Here is a 14,941-nt window from a genome sequence, read left to right as displayed (position 1 = left end):
CCCTAGGGGGACACCGGGAGAACATGTGAGGGTAACTACCCTAGGGGACATGGGGAGAACATGTGAGGGTACCTACCCTAGGGGGACACGGGGAGAACATGTGAGGGTACCTACTCTAGGGGACACAGGGAGAACATGTGAGGGTACCTACCCTAGGGGACACGGGAAGAACATGTGAGGGTACGTACCCTAGGGGACACGGGGAGAACATGTGAGGGTACCTACCCTAGGGGACACAGGGAGAACATGTGAGGGTACCTACCCTACGGGACACGGGGAGAACATGTGAGGGTACCTACCCTAGGGGACACGGGGAGAACATGTGAGGGTATACGTACCCTAGGGGACACGGGGAGAACATGTGAGGGTACCTACCCTAGGCGACACGGGGAGAACATGTGAGGGTACGTACCCTAGGGGACACGGGGAGAACATGTGAGGGTACCTATACCCTAGGGGACACGGGGAGAACATGTGAGGGTACGTACCCTAGGGGACACGGGGAGAACATGTGAGGGTACCTACCCTAGGGGACACGGGGAGAACATGTGAGGGTACCTACCCTAGGGGACACGGGGAGAACATGTGAGGTTACCTATACCCTAGGGGACACAGGGAGAACATGCAAACTCCACACAGAAAGGCCCTTTCGCCAACCCCGCCTCGGGTACCGACACTGATGACGCGGAGGAGAGAACACGCCCCCCAGCGCCAACAGCGGGAATCGAACCCAAGACCTTCTAGCTGTGACGCGACAGCGCCACCGACTGTGCCACCGGGCCCTCTCCATAGAGAAATGACTTCCGTGACTCAGGGGATGAGCGAGTGACGTCATAGGGGAGCTGCCTGATGGTGGGCAGGGCTAACTCTGTTGGAGCTCAGCGATTGGCCGGCTAACTCTGTTGGAGCTCAGCGATTGGCCGGCTAACTCTGTTGGAGCTCAGTTATCTTAATGTGCACGAAGATGGAGGAAGGAGCGATGCTGGTCCCATCCTTAGAGAGGAGATGGATGTGACGATAGCCTGAGGACAGAGGAAACATCGTTAGGAAACATCGTTAGGAAACATCGTTATAGGAAACATCCTTAGGAAACATCCTTAGGCCTCATTCACACGTATCAAACACTATAAATCAAGCAAATCTTTGTTCGTTTTTTCAAAGCATTGTGGTGGAGGCTAGGGCAAGTGCTACGGGCTGAGATGGAGTCCGAAGAGGTGGGTTTTCAGACTACCTTGTTTGATGGTGCTGAACGGCAGGGTGAACTACCTTGTTTGATGGTGCTGAACGGCAGGGTGAACTACCTTGTTTGATGGTGCTGAACGGCAGGGTGAACTACCTTGTTTGATGGTGCTGAACGGCAGGGTGAACTGGCCCACGAAGTCGTTCTTGGAGGTCTTGTCGTAGTCCTCGACCACGAAGCGCACCAACGCCAGCTCTGGAGCGTGCACCGTGAAACGGAGGGTGTCGTACCACACCGGGTTGAATCCTGAGGTCAGAGTTCAGCAGATGTCACTGGGAGTGGGATTTATTTAGTGATGATAATAATAAAATGGTAAATGGTGCATTTATATAGCGCCTTTATCCAAGGCGCTTTACAGAGATCGTGCATTACATTCACCCATTCACACACACATTCACACACACATTCATACACTGACGGCAACGGAAACCATGCAAGGCACCAACCAGCACATCGGGAGCAATTAGGGGTTCAGTGACTTGCTCAAGGACACTTCGACAGTAACTCTGGGGGAGCCCGGGTTTGAACTGGCAACCTTGCGGTTACTATCCAGGCACTCTACCCCTGAACCACCGCCGCCCCCGGTTATAATAATAACAACTATGACAATGACAATAACAATAACAATAACAACAATAACAATAACAATAACAATAACAATAACAACAATAACAACAACTATAACTATAACAATAACAACAACTATAACAACAACAACAACAACAACAACAACAACTATAACAACAACAACTATAACAACAACTACAACAACTACAACTACAACCACAACTACAACAACTATAACTATAACTAGAACAACAACAACAACAACAACTATAACTATAACTATAACTATAACTGTAACAATAACAATAACAATAACAATAACAATAACAATAACAATAACAATAACAATAACAATAACAATAACAATAATAATAATAATAACAGTACCATTGTTCTCTACGTAGCGTGTCTCCTGTCTGGCTGTGTCCATGGCCACTCCATGGATCTCCACCCTGACCAGAGGGTCCACGATGGAGTCCTCTTTGATGTTCACCTTGGGAAGCTGCTGACCGCTGATCACCTGGACGCACACAGCACGCACACACACGCACGCACGCACGCACGCACGCACGTTAGGGTGAGGGTCCGGTCTAGTAATAAGGTCAGCACATTTGGGCAAGTGGCTATGGCCGAATTTAGCCCAAGGAGTGTTTTTCGTGCAAAGCTAATGCTTGGAATGGATTCAGCATCATGAAACCCCCCTAGTTTGACACGTCACATGCTACTTAAAGCATAATGAAATTTTGGTAATTTTGCCTTACATTGGTTGCTAATGGTAGCCCAACTTTCAGCAGCTGTCACAAGGTTTCCCAAGGGAGTTGGGTTGGAACAAATGCATATGTGATTGTAGACACCTTTATGAACAGAGCTGTTCAGAAAGCTAGTGGTAAGCATTTCTTTATGGACACAGCTGTTCAGAAAGCTAGTGGTAAAGCATTTCTTTATGGACACAGCTGTTCAGAAAGCTAGTGGTAAAGCATTTATTTATGGACAGAGCTGTTCAGAAAGCTAGTGGTAAGCATTTATTTATGGACAGAGCTGTTCAGAAAGCTAGTGGTAAGCATTTATTTATGGACCCAGCTGTTCAGAAAACTAGTGGTAAAGCATTTATTTATGGACAGAGCTGTGCAGAGTGGTAAGCATTTATTTTGCAGATTTGCCACACATTTAGCTTATTTTCTCTAACTATAGTTCAGTCAGACAACTCACGGATAGATTTAACCAATATTTATCATAGAATGAGAATACAAGTGTGCATATAATATTTTATCTTGGTGTTCGGCTCTGCTACATTCGTCTCCCTGCTCGGCACAATTAAACACCATCATTAAACATTAAGAGCAGGGAGATAGATATACAATAAACCCCCCCATGGGGAACATGAATAACAGAGCCCACCGGTGGTGCTGGGGTGGTGGTGGGAGCAAACAGAACTAATAACAGAGCCCACCGGTGGTGCTGGGGTGGTGGTGGGAGCAAACAGAACTAATAGCAGAGCGGTGGTGCTGGGGTGGTGGTGGGAGCAAACAGAACTAATAACAGAGCCCACCGGTGGTGCTGGGGTGGTGGAGGAGCAAACAGAACTAATAGCAGAGCGGTGGTGCTGGGGTGGTGGAGGAGCAAACAGAACTAATAGCAGAGCGGTGGTGCTGGGGTGGTGGTGGGAGCAAACAGAACTAATAGCAGAGCGGTGGTGCTGGGGTGGTGGAGGAGCAAACAGAACTAATAGCAGAGCGGTGGTGCTGGGGTGGTGGTGGGAGCAAACAGAACTAATAACAGAGCGGTGGTGCTGGGGTGGTGGAGGAGCAAACAGAACTAATAACAGAGCCCACCGGTGGTGCTGGGGTGGTGGTGGGAGCAAACAGAACTAATAGCAGAGCGGTGGTGCTGGGGTGGTGGAGGAGCAAACATCACATAACAACCATGAACCATATGCAGAAGGAAGGCAGGAAGAGCATGCAGTCTAGGGGAGCGTAAATACCCCGCCCAATTGGTCAGCTGACTGCCACATCAGCGAGTGACATGTGGGTCTTGCACACACTGAATACACCCACATAGTAATGCAGCATATTAACCCCTTGAGTATATGTATGCACCCTTGAGCACAGCATGGAGACGCTTGAGTATACCTGACTGAACTATAACTCCGCAAGCTACGTATCATAGAGAGAGAGTACCTGGATGTCCAGGGTGAGGGGCCGGTATCCGTCTCATAGAGAGAGCGTACCTGGATGTCTAGGGTGAAGGGCCAGTATTACCTGGATGTCCAGGGTGAGGGGCTAGTATTACCTGGATGTCTAGGGTGAGGGGCCAGTATTACCTGGATGTCTAGGGTGAGGGGCCGAGAGTACCTGGATGTCCAGGGTGAGGGGCCGGTATTACCTGGATGTCTAGGGTGAGGGGCCAGTATTACCTGGATGTCTAGGGTGAGGGGCCGGTATCCGTCTCGGCTCTGGGCCACCTCGGGGTCGAAGCGCCGCTCGGCGCCGTGCCTCATGAAGTGAGGCTTCAGGACGTAGCCGCAGCGTCCGTTCTGGGCGAACAGGCCGTCGTTCAGGTCCATGGCTTCGCCCGCCGTCTGGAAGTTCAACGCAACTGAGGGAGAGAAGGAGGAGGAGGAGGTTCAGCACAACTGAGGGAGAGAAGGAGGAGGAGGTTCAGCACAACTGAGGGACTTTTAAATAAACCGTGGGGTAATATATTTAGGATGGAGGTTGATTCACCTCTGCTCCTTCGCCTGGAAAGGAGCCAGCTTAGGTGGTTCGGGCTCTGGTTAGGATGCCTCTCGGGCGCCTCCCTAGGGAGGTCCTCGAGGCACGTCCCACTGGGAGGAGACCCCCGGGGCATCTGGTTAGGATGCCTCTCGGGCGTCTCCCTAGGGAGGTCCTCGAGACACGTCCCACTGGGAGGAGACCCCCGGGGCATCTGGTTAGGATGCATCTTGCGCGTCTCCTTAGGGAGGTCCTCGAGGCACGTCCCACTGGGAGGAGACCCCCGGGGCATCTGGTTAGGATGCCTCTCGGGCGTCTCCCTAGGGAGGTCCTCGAGGCATCTGGTTAGGATGCCTCTCGGGCGCCTCCCTAGGGAGGTCCTCGAGGCACGTCCCACTGGGAGGAGACCCCGGGGCAGACCAAGGCGCAGTTGGAGGAAACACATCGACTCGCTGGCCTTGGAACGTCTTGGGATCCCCCAGGAGGAAGTAACTAATGTTGCTCTGGAGAGGGAAGTGGAGCTGTTGCCCCCGCGACCCGACTACGGATAAGCGGTTGAAGATGGATGGTTCATTCACCGATTTGGCAGCCGGAGTTCCAGAGCTCCGGGGGGTTGAAGTTGGACGAGTCGGTCCTGAAGCCGCTGGGATACACCCTGGTCAGCTGGCGACTGTTGTGGTGCACGAACTCTGCCCCTGGAGGTCAGGAGGACTCATTACAGTACATGCTTCAGAACCACACATCTTTTAATCATCTTGCAAAAGTGGATCAACGATTGGACTTTCTATAGTCTAGTCACACAGGATCTATAGTGGCGAGATTCTCCTGATCGGCTGGCCTCTATAAGCCAATGGGAGACGGGCCCTGTATGACCAATGGGACACTATAATCCCCACGGCAAATAGAGCGCTGCAGTCCCGCCCCCTTTCAGTCCCGCCCCCTTTTCAGTCCCGCCCCCTTTCAGTCCCACCCCCTTTACCCATAGACGTTTCATAAAGTATGTCTTTAAAGACCTTTAAAGACAAACAGCCCAGCTGACAAATCATGACAATAAACATCCTTTTTTGGGCCGAACAAAAAATTAGAAAGAAGAAAAAAAAGGGGGGCGGGGTACAACACTTCTATATGAGAAGGAGACGGTTCTTTTGGATTACATTACGCAACATCATGGGTAACAACTAACTCACCCACTGAAAACACAACATCATGGGTAACTACTAACTCACCCACTGAAAACACAACATCATGGGTAACTACTAACTCACCCACTGAAAACACAACATCATGGGTAACTACTAACTAACCCACTGAAAACACAACATCATGGGTAACTACTAACTCACCCACTGAAAACACAACATCATGGGTAACTACTAACTCACCCACTGAAAACACAACATCATGGGTAACTACTAACTCACCCACTGAAAACACAACATCATGGGTAACTACTAACTCACCCACTGAAAACACAACATCATGGGTAACTACTAACTCACCCACTGAAAACACAACTTCATGGGTAACTACTAACTCACCCACTGAAAACACAACATCATGGGTAACTACTAACTCACCCACTGAAAACACAACATAATGGGTAACTACTAACTCACCCACTGAAAACACAACATCATGGGTAACTACTAACTCACCCACTGAAAACACAACATCATGGGTAACTACTAACTCACCCACTGAAAACACAACTTCATGGGTAACTACTAACTCACCCACTGAAAACACAACGTCATGAGTAACTACTAACTCACCCACTGAAAACACAACATCATGGGTAACTACTAACTCACCCACTGAAAACACAACATCATGGGTAACTACTAACTCACCCACTGAAAACACAGTGACTATAATGGGTAACGTCATGGGTAACTACTAACTCACCCACTGAAAACACAGTAACTATAATGGCGTTCCTGAATGGGAAAATGTAAAGAGTTACGTTACAAGTAAAAGTAGTTTATTTATGTAAAGTCACTTAATGTAAGGGCGTTAGTTCCAACAATGACTAAAACCCACCAGTGTCTCTGAGGTGCTTGTACTATAAGAGACAGACTAAAACCCACCAGTGTCTTTGAGGTGCTTGTACTATAAGAGACAGACTGAAACCCACCAGTGTCTCTGAGGTGCTTGTACTATTAGAGACAGACTAAAACCCACCAGTGTCTTTGAGGTGCTTGTACTATTAGAGACAGACTGAAACCCACCAGTGTCTCTGAGGTGCTTGTACTATTAGAGACAGACTAAAACCCACCAGTGTCTTTGAGGTGCTTGTACTATTAGAGACAGACTGAAACCCACCAGTGTCTTTGAGGTGCTTGTACTATAAGAGACAGACTAAAACCCACCAGTGTCTCTGAGGTGCTTGTACTATAAGAGACAGACTAAAACCCACCAGTGTCTTTGAGGTGCTTGTACTATTAGAGACAGACTGAAACCCACCAGTGTCTTTGAGGTGCTTGTACTATTAGAGACAGACTAAAACCCACCAGTGTCTTTGAGGTGCTTGTACTATTAGAGACAGACTAAAACCCACCAGTGTCTTTGAGGTGCTTGTACTATTAGAGACAGACTGAAACCCACCAGTGTCTTTGAGGTGCTTGTACTATAAGAGACAGACTAAAACCCACCAGTGTCTTTGAGGTGCTTGTACTATAAGAGACAGACTAAAACCCACCAGTGTCTCTGAGGTCCTTGTACTATAAGAGACAGACTAAAACCCACCAGTGTCTTTGAGGTGCTTGTACTATAAGAGACAGACTAAAACCCACCAGTGTCTTTGAGGTGCTTGTACTATTAGAGACAGACTGAAACCCACCAGTGTCTTTGAGGTGCTTGTACTATTAGAGACAGACTAAAACCCACCAGTGTCTTTGAGGTGCTTGTACTATTAGAGACATACTGAAACCCACCAGTGTCTCTGAGGTGCTTGTACTATTAGAGACAGACTAAAACCCACCAGTGTCTTTGAGTTGCTTGCGGGCCTTGTACTCGGTGAAGGAGCAGACCTCGTAGAACTTGTCGTGGATGCGCGAGTGCTTGAAGCTGCTGAAATGGACGCTCTTGCAGTAAAGCACGCAGTCGGACAGCTCCTTGGACAGACCCTGTTTGGACTTCTGCTGCACAGAGACGAAGAGACAGAGTTAAACCATTTAGAATGCTTCTAAATCGTAACAGTTAGTAAACCCTATATGTTTCTATGTGTCAGTGGTGCTCAACTTATTTCATGTCAAGGATCCCCAGAATTATCTGTATTTGGCTGCGGACCCACCATCTGAAAATATGTTGTTCCAGGGACCCCCCCACCCCCCCACCCCCCCACCCCACCCTCCCGAGAAGCAAAGATTTGAGTTAAAAACGAGCTTGTAGATCTGCTATTTTTCAATAGCTACAATATAACATAATGCTTAAAACACCAAAAGGGGTTCCCGCCCAGAATGGGTTAAGCCAGTCGGACATACCCTGCTTGGACAGGAAGAGACACTTTACTCCCAAAGTAATTGAAAAAACAAAAAACAATCATACTTGTGCCTCCCCCTCCTCCTCCTCCCCCCACCCTCCCTCTCCCGTTCCCCCTCCCTCTCCCCCTCCCCCTCCCTCTCCCGTTCCCCCTCCACCCTCCCCCTCCCCCCCCCCCCCCCATCTCTCCCGTTCCCCCCGTTCCCCCTCCCCCTCCCAGACGAAGTCACTTGGAGCCGTGTGAAAGGGCACCGTCGATCTGGCGTCACTCTTCAGAACCCGATGCCTGGCGGCCGCTCCCTGACCTGACCGTGTCCTCGGTGGCGTTTCACGGCCGTCTCCGATGCCTCTGAATAAACATGCTTCTTTTACCACGGTTATTTACATAAAATAGTTGTAACTTAACATTGTGGGAGAGAGCAAGGCAGTGAGTGAGCGAGATAGAGAGGGCCAAGAGTGGTGGGGTTGGACTGACGCCTGACGTTCAGTTGGAGCTTGGAGGCCCCCCTGAGGGTGGAGGCCCCCCCTGAGGGTTTCAATTGAAACTGGTGAAACATAGCTAAGGCCTCCTCTGCTGCTACGCGTTGCTACTAACGCTCTACTCTGAAAGCAGCGCAGAACGTTCATTTTCTCCGATTCCCGGTGGACGACGGAGCGAGCCGAACGACACGGTGGGCGACGGGGCGAGCCAAATGACACGGTGAGCGACGGGGCGAGCCGTACGACACGGTTTGGTGGATCCGTCCTCGTCTCGAGGGTTTGAACACCTGTTTGGTAACGAGCCATCCAAAGTGGCTGGCTGGTAATCCGTCACCTTGTTTTTTTGTTTGTTTTTTGTCCAGTGGAAAAGGCCTCTCTCTCTCTCTCTCTCTCTCTCTCTCTCCCTCATGAAACATACATGGCGCTGACAGCCAGGAGGCGACATGCCAGACACCTTCTGATCTGATTACTGTGCCGAGAGAGAGAGAGAGAGAGAGAGAGAGAGAGAGAGAGAGAGAGAGACAGATGGAACAAGAGATGAGGGAACAACTGACTCGCAGGGATGGTAAGAAATGTGACTTTCTGATGCAGACAATCGTGGCAGCAAGACTAATTGTTTTTAATCCAACATGAGTTAATATCACAGACTCTTTACATACTAGAGCATGTCTGGAATAAATGTCAGAGCTGAAATCGACATGTAAATATGAAATAAATGCAGCATTTATTTCAACATGTAGCTAGGTGTAATGTTAGAGTCCACAGAAGTGAACCTTTCAAGCCGACTCAACTCGCTGTTTCTCTGCAAGACATTACTCTATAAGCCATATCTCCAAAACTGGTGGGTCAAACTGAACAACCAATAATGTCAATTTGAAGCTATGATTCCCTGCTTTCACATGACATGAAAAAAAAAAAATCTTATCCCCGGTCAGAAATGGTAAGAGCGAGGGGCACGGTGGCACAGTCGGTAGTGCTGTCGCCTCACAGCTAGAAGGTCCTGGGTTCGATTCCCGCTGGGGACGCTGTGGGCGCTGGGGGCGTGTTCCCTCCTCCGCGCCATCAGTGCCCATACCCGAGGTGGGGTTGGCGAAAGGGCCTTTCTGTGTGGAGTTTGCATGTTCTCCCCGTGTCCCCTAGGGTAGGTACCCTGACAAAAACATGCAGTAATCCTGGTCTCTAAAACTACCTCCCCCTGGCCAGCCGGTGCGCCTGATGGAGGGGAAAGGAACTGGTCGGAATAACGTGATCCTTCCACACGCTACGTCCGGCCAGGGAAATTCCCCCCTGTCAGGTGAAAAGAAGCAGCTTGGACTCCTCATGCATAGAAGGAGGCATGAGGTCAGTCCGCTGCCCCCCCAGGTTGGCAGAGGAAATGTAGCACCCAGGATTACATTAGATAATTGGCACTGGGTGAAAAAACTGGGTTGCAAAATCGTGGGATAAAAATGATTAAAAAAAAAAAATGGTAATAGAGAGACAGACAGACAGACTGTTTGACAGACAGACAGATGCCTCCCAGAATGTGACACCTGATCTGAACGGTGATAAGGGCAGCAGGCACCAGTCAGCTCATTTGCTAAACACCCAAGTGCCACTTTTACCGCTCACCCACCGCCGCGTCACCTTACTGAACATGGTCAACATTATCTTCATACTAACTGTCGTCTCTCAATATAACATTTCTGTCGACACATCCGGAGGCTTTATTTATTTATGATCAAAGTCAAACGATTAGTCACACACGTTACCGCAGTGAAAGTTGTTTGACCCATCTTCATTGGACCCATCTCCCCCGGCCGGGGATCGAACAAACTGTACAACAAACTGACCTCCCAGTTTAAGGGCGGACACTCTAACCACAAGGCCACTGACACCCACCAGCCTGTCTCGGGGGTCCCTATAGACTCTATTGACCTTTTGCAGACCGCGGCCATGTTTCCATCAGAGTTTGGAAGCAATCGTTTTGCTTGCAATGAGTTTGACGTTGTTTAAAACCCATTTTGGGCGGGAACCCCAATTGGTGTTTTAAACATTATGTTATAATTTAGCTATTGAAAAATAGCAGATCTACAAGCTCATAGTGCGCCACCGAGTGGCGCGCTATGAGCTTGTAGGTCTGCTATTTTTGAAAAATCGTGAAAATGTGTCAGAAATCTTTGAATATATATATTCTTTCAGAGCGAACGTTTTTTGAACTCAAATCTTTGCTTCTGAGGGGTCCCTGGAACAACATATTTTCAGATGGGGGTCGGTGGCCAATTACATATAATCTTTGGGGGTCCTTGACATGAAATATTGAGCACCACTGATACAGAAACATGAGGTATTTCAGAAAACTGTCAGAATTTAGAAGACATTTTTTAATTAACTTATATGGTAAGATGGCCGCGGTCTGCAGTGGTGAAAAAAGTACTCAATTGTTTTACTTAAGTAAAAGTACCAATACTGCAATTTAGAACTACTTCGTTACAAGTAAAAGTACGGAATTGAGAATGTAATTGAGTAAAAGTACAAAAGTATCGGCATGAAAATGTACTTAAAGTACTAAAAGTAAAAGTACTCATTGTGCAGAATGTGCCATTTCACAAGTTCAAAATGTGTACAAAATCTATTGAAAATAGCAGATCTACAAGCTCACAATGTGTCGCGTTGCGACGCATTGTGAGCTTGTAGATCGGCTATTTTCAAATGGCCGAAATGTGTAGGGTTGAAGTTTTCTAATCAAAATTAAAATCACCAAAGTAACTATAGTAACTATAGTAAGTTTTCAAATAATTGTAGTGGAGTAAAAGTAAACATTTTATCTCTGAAATGTAGTGGAGTAGAAGTGAAAGTACTGGAAATTGGAAATACTCAAGTAAAGTACAAATCCCTCAAAATTGTACTTAATAATCATGATAAAATGGCACGATTTTTTTCTACTCAGTCTGTGTCTCATAGGAGGGCCGTGGGCAGTTTAGAAACCGTCTTCCAGTCAGATTATTTTTTAAACAAGATTTATTTTACAAAAATGTTTAGATTTTCATTATCGTGAGAACGATGGCTTCCATTTTTGCATTGCAACTTTTCAGGACTAGAAAGCCTGCAGTTTTTATTAGCTTGTATTCCCCATCGATGATGTCACTGGAAGACGGTTTCTGAACTGCCCACAGCCCTCCTATGAGAACCTATTATATGAAGATAGGTTGAAAAGTGGTGAAGTGGTCCTTTAAGTACAGTACTTAAGTAAATGTACTTAGTTACTCTCCACCCCTGGCGGTGTGCACATGGAGAACAGACTCACCAGCCTCTCTCGGGGCTTGTGTCGGACGCTCCCTCTGTGGAGGCTGTCGTCGGGGTCGGTGTCCGGCCCCTTGTGTCGGACGCTCCCTCTGTGGAGGCTGTCGTCGGGGTCGGTGTCCGGCCCCTCGTCGTCCTCGCTCAGCTCGGCGCACAGCGAGTCGTCGAGCGGCCAGTCGATCAGACTCTCCTCCAGACCGCCCAGCTTCTTCCCCTTCAGCAGGATCTTCCCCTTCAGTTCCTGGAGGGGGCGACAGAGACCCCCCATGTATGTTTTCCTCGGTCTGTATACTTGCATTTCCACACACACACACACACACACCGTCCATCCGGGCTATGGGACTGTACAATACACACCCACCGTCCATCGGGGCTATGGGACTGTACAATACACACCCACTGTCCATCCATGCTATGGGACTGTACACTACACCCCACCGTCCATCCGGGCTATGGGACTGTACAATACACACCCACCGTCCATCCGGGCTATGGGACTGTACAATACACACCCACCGTCCATCCGGGCCATGGGACTGTACACTACACACCCACCGTCCATCCGGGCTATGGGACTGGTTAGTAGTGGGATTATGGTGATGTCATGTGTTGTGGTCTGTTATCATAGGGTTATCATGCATCATGGTGATGTCATCATGCATCATGGTGATGTCATCATGCATCATGGTGATGTCATCATGCATCATGGCAGCAGGAGTGGAACAATATTGTGGTTGTTTAATAATTCAGGGCATCATGAACACACAGATCATATGACCCAGGGGTGTCTCTCTCTCTCTCTCTCTCTCTCTCTCTCTCTCTCTCTCTCTGGCAGGCCATGCATGAGGAGAAAGTGAAGGTGTCCTGTGGGCTCTGCATTGTAAGTGTACCCCCCAGCGTGCGTGCGTGCGTGCATGCGTGCGTGCGTGCGTGCGTGCGTGAGTGCGTGCGTGCCACCAGGGTTGTACAGGTTCAGTTCTTTTTTCCCAGTCTAATTAATATTAAAACCAGTTCAGATCGAGTTTCCACTCGAAAGGAACTGGTTCAGAACTGGAAGCAAAAAGAATATTTCATGTTTTAATGTTTTTGCTTCCAGTGAAACTACTGCCATCTCCAGGACCGCTGGAGCTCATATTCCACACATGGCTGGCCTGGTCTGGCCTGGAATGGAACTCTAACCCAGTGTACAAATGGAACCAAATGGACCCTGACGGGTCCATTTGGTTCCATTTGTACACTCTCAGAGCATGGCTGAGGGAAGTAGGGGTGCTGGGGGGGGCTGTAGCACCCCCTCCCCCCAGGCACAGCCCCCCGTCGAACAGGAGAGAAAGAAAAAAAAAGAGATTTAAATATGCTGTATCACAGTATTGGCACCTTATCCTGGTTAATTGCCTGTGTCAGTTCGTTCATATATAACTTGCGTGTGGAGAGGGAAAGTAAAGGCCACGTTTGCGCGTGAAAATGCGCGAAAATGCGCGTGCATGATGCGCGTGCACGCGCATTTTTGCGGCGCGCGCTATGCGCGCGCACCCCCAGGTACACGTTCAGCCCCTGCTAGTGTAAAGTACTTCCCGCGGGCCTGTCTCAGAGTTAAATTAACAGTGGTTTTACAATATAAATTGGGGTACCAGAGATAGAAATGTCATTAAATGGGGGGTCCGTAGACTAATGCGTGTGAAACTGGGGGTCCATGAAATTAATATGTTTCGGAATCACTGCTAGAGCCGTAAAAATCCTCCCTTATCGGGGGTCACTGCATGGCATAATGTTTTCAAATGGTGGGTCTGTGGCCTAATAAATGTTGATTTGGGGGTCCTTGACACGAAAACGTTTGGGAACCCTAACCCTAAGATTTGCCCGTAAACCTCAAGTTTAGCAGCATATATACAGTAATAGGGCGACTGTGTCTCAGGAGGTAGAGCAGGTCGTCCAATGATCCCTGGGTCGGCGGTTTGAATCCCGGCTCCTTCTGTCCACATGTCGAAGTGTCCTTGGGCAAAGACACTGAACCCCACGTTGCCTCCAATGAGTCGGTCGGTGTGAGCTCGCCACCGTCGGTGTGTGAATGTGGGAAGTGAGGACGCTGGCGTCGACTGTTCGCCGCTTCACCTCCCAACGTATGAATGAATGAACCGCTTTTGATTCTCCGTTCATGAAGCACTTGGAAAAGCGCTATAAAAAGGTGTGATGGTACAATTCGGGAGTTTACCGGCGTTTGTTGGAAAGTTTAACGGGAGTTTCCTGTAATATACACATCCGTATTCCATGCTTTTTTTGCGCAGTGGGGGTTACCTCAGGGGAGGGCAGGCCGACGGGGGTCTAGTGGGGGTTACCTCAGGGGAGGGCAGGTCGATGGGGGTCTAGTGGGGGTTACCTTAGGGGAGGGCAGACCGACGGGGGTCTAGTGGGGGTTACCTTAGGGGAGGGCAGGCCGACGGGGGTCTAGTGGGGGTTACCTTAGGGGAGGGCAGGTCGACGGGGGTCTAGTGGGGGTTACCTTAGGGGAGGGCAGGTCGATGGGGGTCTAGTGGGGGTTACCTTAGGGGAGGGCAGGCCGACGGGGGTCTAGTGGGGGTTACCTTAGGGGAGGGCAGGTCGACGGGGGTCTAGTGGGGGTTACCTTAGGGGAGGGCAGGTCGATGGGGGTCTAGTGGGGGTTACCTTAGGGGAGGGCAGGCCGATGGGGGTCTAGTGGGGGTTACCTCAGGCGAGGGCAGGCCGACGGGGGGCTTCCCGTCCAGGGGGGTCTTCAGCAGCTTGTCTCCCAGGATGTGGGTGAGGTGTCGGGCCATGACTCTCTGCTGCTCCAGACCGCAGTGGTTCTCCATGGACAGAATGACCGGGTACTCCGACACCTGAGAGAGAGAGAGAGAGAGAGAGAGAGAGAGAGAGAGAGAGAGAGAGAGAGAGAGAGAGAGAGAGAGAGAGAGGACATGGTGTTTGTAACGGTATCCGGAATGCTCGCCTTTAAAAACACACTCGATCTCACTTGTTTCCGCCGACCTCACGCTGACCGCTCGGTGGGGGGCGGTTCTTGTATACGTTGTATTCTTGTAAAAAAAAGAAATGTTTTTACAGAGGATAAGGTTAGAAATAGGTTTTGGGTTAGGCATAGTTATACTGAGGTTATAAGGTTAGGTTTAGACATAGTTTTACTGAGGTTATAAGGTTAGGAATAAGG

General features: G+C 49.2%; 1 protein-coding gene across 1 annotated transcript in view; it reads right to left on the bottom strand.

Moving 5' to 3' along the window:
• Positions 1-740: 740 nt before the first annotated feature.
• LOC306918200 (1-phosphatidylinositol 4,5-bisphosphate phosphodiesterase delta-4-like) overlaps positions 741-14,941 on the bottom strand; it is a gene marked incomplete at both ends in the record, with an annotated part of 47,489 nt that continues 33,288 nt past the window's right edge. The window contains 9 exon segments of the mRNA XM_079531078.1: positions 741-868; positions 930-1,022; positions 1,337-1,486; positions 2,195-2,327; positions 4,221-4,402; positions 5,097-5,213; positions 7,499-7,658; positions 11,846-12,001; positions 14,463-14,615. Coding sequence (XP_079387204.1) covers positions 741-868; positions 930-1,022; positions 1,337-1,486; positions 2,195-2,327; positions 4,221-4,402; positions 5,097-5,213; positions 7,499-7,658; positions 11,846-12,001; positions 14,463-14,615 — 1,272 coding nt within the window.

Source organism: Electrona antarctica, assembly GCF_951216825.1.
Source record: "Electrona antarctica genome assembly, contig: scaffold_148, whole genome shotgun sequence".
Classification (NCBI taxonomy): Eukaryota; Metazoa; Chordata; class Actinopteri; order Myctophiformes; family Myctophidae; genus Electrona; species Electrona antarctica.
This window is presented reverse-complemented; position numbering and strand designations above follow the sequence as displayed.